At 42.2% G+C, this 4619-nt stretch overlaps 1 protein-coding gene across 1 annotated transcript; it reads left to right on the forward strand.

The window, feature by feature from the left end:
- Positions 1-2097: 2097 nt before the first annotated feature.
- On the forward strand, positions 2098-3537 carry LOC115621539 (protein tailless). Its single transcript, XM_030515205.1, has 2 exons — positions 2098-2173; positions 2276-3537. Exons 1-2 carry the CDS (start codon positions 2098-2100, stop codon positions 3535-3537), a joined length of 1338 nt encoding a protein of 445 aa, XP_030371065.1.
- The last annotated feature ends 1082 nt before the right edge of the window (positions 3538-4619 follow it).

The following is a 4619-nucleotide window of genomic DNA, read 5'->3' on the forward strand; positions in this document are numbered from 1 at the left end:
TATGGAATTTACGAGTAGATTGTGAATATAATGTTATAATTAATGTTGGGAGTGGGTGCAACTACGTCTACGTATTTGAAATAATGACATATCCAAATACACGAATCCATAAAATACACCAATACACAAATATATTAAGACTTCAATTAAGAAAAAGTTGTTCTTTTTATCTGCTTTGGAAGTAGTTGAAAAATCTCCCCATTAGATCAATGATTATGCTAAAAAGCATTATTAACTAATTATATAAAGACCACGAGCTTGAACATCAAACTACCTATAGTAATATGTATTGAAAATTTGCGAATTTGGAAATACCTCGATGAATGTGAAATATGTATATTAATAATAATTTGTTCACAAATGCACTGCTTTTGGTTTGTCTCTTATCCCAGATATGAGAAAATGTCTATCGATTAGAAATATTTCTTCTATTATAGCGAAATCTTCTATTTCATATTTTATTTATAAGAGTAGCTTTGAACACTTAGACAAAGAAAAGTTTTTAAATATTTTATATAAATATATAGAAAAGCTTGAATTTTGTGGATTTTAACCATTGGTATAAAACGACATGGTACGACAAGGGTGTAGCGTTATATTTGATAAACATATGTGATATATAAGATTTTATAATTTGTTATAAGTATGATTATGTCGTAAAATCCGCTGCTTTAAAAGATATGATAGGAATATGAAAAACATTTTGTCGACGTTCGAAACAGTGCAAAAAGATGAACAACCTTAAAACTCCGGGAATTCTGTTACTATGATTCTGGCAGTCGAATGGTATATATAATAATTTATATTAAGGATATTCTTCTACCGTTGGCTTTATTGAGAATAACTAAACTTTGTAAAAATTCTTAAAATAAACAGTCATTTTGAAGATATTAAAGATATGTGCTGCAATTGTTGGAATTTAAAAAATGGTTCTTAGCAAATTTAGAGAATTTCCTAATCGCGATATAACTCAAAGATATTAATGAGACATCCAGATATTTTCTTTAAAGGATGGCGTTATCTCTGCCATTATCAAATGTGATGCTGAACAATTCGGACAAACGGATTCAAAAAAAAAAATTATATTTTTCCTCGTATTGTGTCATTAAATGTTTAATTATTCGAAATGTGAATGGGCAACAATGGGTGTCGAGTGCAACAATCAATAAAAACGTCGGCCAAAGCAGCGGCGGCGGTGGCGGCGGCCAACTCTAACAACCCTTGCTCAATTGCACGATGACGGGCAAGGACAGGGACAGGGCCAGGGACAGGGGCAGGGGCAGACAAAGCAACGTACCCACAGGTACTTCACACAAATCACAAAGCGGCAATAATGGCAGCGCCATAAACCGACAACCATGCCGTGCTCAAAAAATTATAAAGATGCGCCTGGTTTCATTAACAACTGTCACATGAAGTTGCGGAGAAAGAGAGCGAGAGAGGGAGAGAGCGCGAAAAAGAGCAGAAGAGCGCAGGTATGCCTGAGCGGCGGTCAACGGAAAAAGGCCATAAAACCCAACAATGCTGAAAATGATGAGCATGATGAGAATGAGCGACGGCTGCTGTGTGTGTGTGTGTGTGAGTGTGTGTGCTCAATGAATTTTCGCAATGGCAGCCCAACTAGCAGTCTGCCTGCGGATCAAAGGTTGCGAGAGCGCTTGCGTTAGAGGCTGTGCGTGCGAGGGAGTGCGCGATAGCTGGCCAACTCTGTCAGGCGTGCGTGCAATCGACCAATAAACGAGTGCGCTGCCTACCTAAGGGTGATCGACTGCTTGATGAATGGTACATTGCACAGGATTTGGCTGGCCAGGACTATTAAAACAGGAGCAGGGTGGTGAGCACAGTACACAAGCATTCGTGATCTCAACGAGTAAACTACAACGGTGGCAGCAAAGCCGAAAACGCAGCAAACAGCTCGCCGACATTCAAGAACCGTGGTCCTTGTGCTTCTAATACGAATCGAAAAATTTGAAAAGTGACGAATTTTGTAGCAAAGTACAACTATTTTGCTTAGTGCAAGAAGTCAGAAGTGTAGTTAATAATTCTCATCTCGCAAGTGTTTTAAATAAAATCGCCAAAATTACGCCCCACATCGGCATGCAAACTTCGGAGGGTTCACCAGATATGATGGATCAGAAATATAACTCCGTGAGGCTGTCGCCAGCAGCATCGAGTAAGTATTACAGATATTTTAAGCATATTCAAACCCAGCTATCTGTTTTTACTTTTAAAACATAACACTAACCAATGCCTTTTCCTTTATTGCTTCTTTTAGGTCGCATACTCTACCATGTGCCGTGCAAGGTCTGTCGGGACCACAGCTCTGGCAAACATTACGGCATCTATGCCTGTGATGGCTGTGCGGGCTTCTTCAAGCGCAGCATACGCCGTTCCCGCCAGTATGTGTGCAAGTCCCAGAAGCAAGGACTCTGTGTTGTGGATAAGACGCACCGGAATCAGTGCCGCGCTTGCCGTTTGCGCAAATGCTTCGAGGTGGGCATGAACAAGGATGCCGTGCAACATGAGCGGGGGCCACGCAACTCGACATTACGTCGTCACATGGCCATGTATAAGGATGCTATGTTAGGGGCTGGGGATATGCCACAGATTCCGCCGGAAATCTTGATGAATACGGCGGCTCTGACGGGCTTTCCTGGTCTGCCCATGCCTATACCACAGCATCCGCATTCGCATCCTGGCTTGAATGCCGCCTTTCAGCCACCGGCAGTATTGGACTTATCTGTGCCAAGGGTGCCGCATCATCCCGTGCATCAGGGCCATCATGGCTTCTTCTCGCCCACGGCAGCTTACATGAATGCGCTGGCCACGCGTGCCTTGCCTCCCACACCGCCGCTGATGGCTGCCGAGCACATTAAGGAGACGGCCGCTGAGCATCTGTTTAAGAACGTCAACTGGATTAAGAGTGTGCGCGCCTTTACGGAACTGCCCATGCCGGATCAGCTGCAACTGCTGGAGGACTCCTGGAAGGAGTTCTTTATACTAGCCATGGCTCAGTATCTGATGCCCATGAACTTCGCTCAACTGCTCTTTGTCTATGAGTCGGAGAACGCCAATCGCGAGATCGTGAACATTGTTTCCAGGGAGGTGCACGCATTCCAGGATGTGCTTAATCAGCTGTGCCACATGAACATTGATAGCACAGAGTACGAGTGCCTGCGCGCCATTTCCCTCTTCCGCAAATCGCCGCCGGCTGCTAGCTCCACAGAAGATCTGGCCAATAGCTCCATACTGACGGGCAGCGGAAGTCCCAACTCCAGTGCTTCCGCTGAGTCGCGTGGTCTCCTCGAGTCCAGCAAAGTGGCAGCCATGCACAATGATGCACGCAATGCTCTCCACAATTACATCTCTCGCACCCATCCGAATCAGCCGCTACGCTTCCAGACCCTCCTCGGCGTCGTCTCTCAAATGCACAAGGTCTCCAGCTTCACAATCGAGGAGCTCTTCTTCCGCAAGACCATCGGCGACATCACCATTGTACGTCTGATATCCGATATGTACAGTCAGCGTAAGATCTGAGGAGTTCAAGGAGCGACCTCCAGTTGCCGACGGCAAATTCGTGCACTTGAAGTGCCTTCGTAGTGCTGGAAACTGTGATAAGTTTGTTGTGCGTGTGTGCGTATGAACAAAGTGTGCTCGGAAGAACACAGAACTTACAAACAAATTGGGACAATAATCAACAAACCATTGTTGCTGCAAACCTTTAAATAATCTCTTGGAGTTGCGCCTTGAACATGTTTTCGAAATCTACACACGATGTGATTCAAAAATTGCATTCCACAAAGTTTGAACTTTTTGTTATTAATTAGCTTTAGATGCCGCAGTTAATACATAAGTAACGTGTTAGTTGTAAGCTCATATAAATGAATTTAGCATAAAACTTTAAAGTTTATAAAGAAATACAATATAGAGAGCCAAGTTTATGAAACGAAAATAATTTGTGTATTGCATTTGAAATGAAAAACGCTGCCACTGGGGGTAATCGTTAAAAAAGTAGTACTAAACGTGGGGTTTCAAATGAAGCGAGATATGCTTGTATATTTCACATAATACTTAGAGTCCGCTTACGAATATTAAAACGTTTCTTAAACGATCTCGAAGAAAAGGATACTGATAGTGCCGCTGATATCTGAATGTATGTGGAAGAGTCTGTGTGGCGTCTTTTGTATAGCCGACCCATGCTTCTTTTTCAAAACAGTCATAGCATATGCGACAGTATATGTATTTTCCAAAAAAAGGATTAAAGTTATTACTCTTTAAAATGTTTGAATTTTGTAACTTTTGTTATTAGCGGAGTGCTTTTATTTAAAACTGTCCAGTTTTCCCTATTATAGGCGGAAGGAACATCCATTGTTTATCAATACGATCAAGGACTATTTATCAACAGGGTCAGGTTATTTATCAAAAGCTCTCCAATTTATAACACTTTATAGTGTGTTTCAGTGTTTATCTTGTATACCTTTGCCTTTAAATCTTTTTATATCCTGTATCCAAAGGGTGAAAGGGTATATTAGTTTTGTGCGAGTGTACATGTAACACACAGAAGGAGGCGTGGCAGACCCCACAAAGTATATATATTCTTGATCAGGGTGACAAGCCGA

The sequence above is a fragment of the Scaptodrosophila lebanonensis genome, unplaced genomic scaffold (assembly GCF_003285725.1).
Source record: "Scaptodrosophila lebanonensis strain 11010-0011.00,11010-0021.00 unplaced genomic scaffold, SlebRS2 tig00000024-arrow-pilon, whole genome shotgun sequence".
Classification (NCBI taxonomy): domain Eukaryota; kingdom Metazoa; phylum Arthropoda; class Insecta; order Diptera; family Drosophilidae; genus Scaptodrosophila; species Scaptodrosophila lebanonensis.

Bases quoted from the DNA above. Each gene is read 5' to 3' on its own strand.
- LOC115621539 (XM_030515205.1), top strand. From the start codon at position 2,098: ATGCAAACTTCGGAGGGTTCACCAGATATGATGGATCAGAAATATAAC. The intron at 2,174-2,275 runs GTAAGTATTACA...TGCTTCTTTTAG, and splicing joins GCTGTCGCCAGCAGCATCGA to GTCGCATACTCTACCATGTG.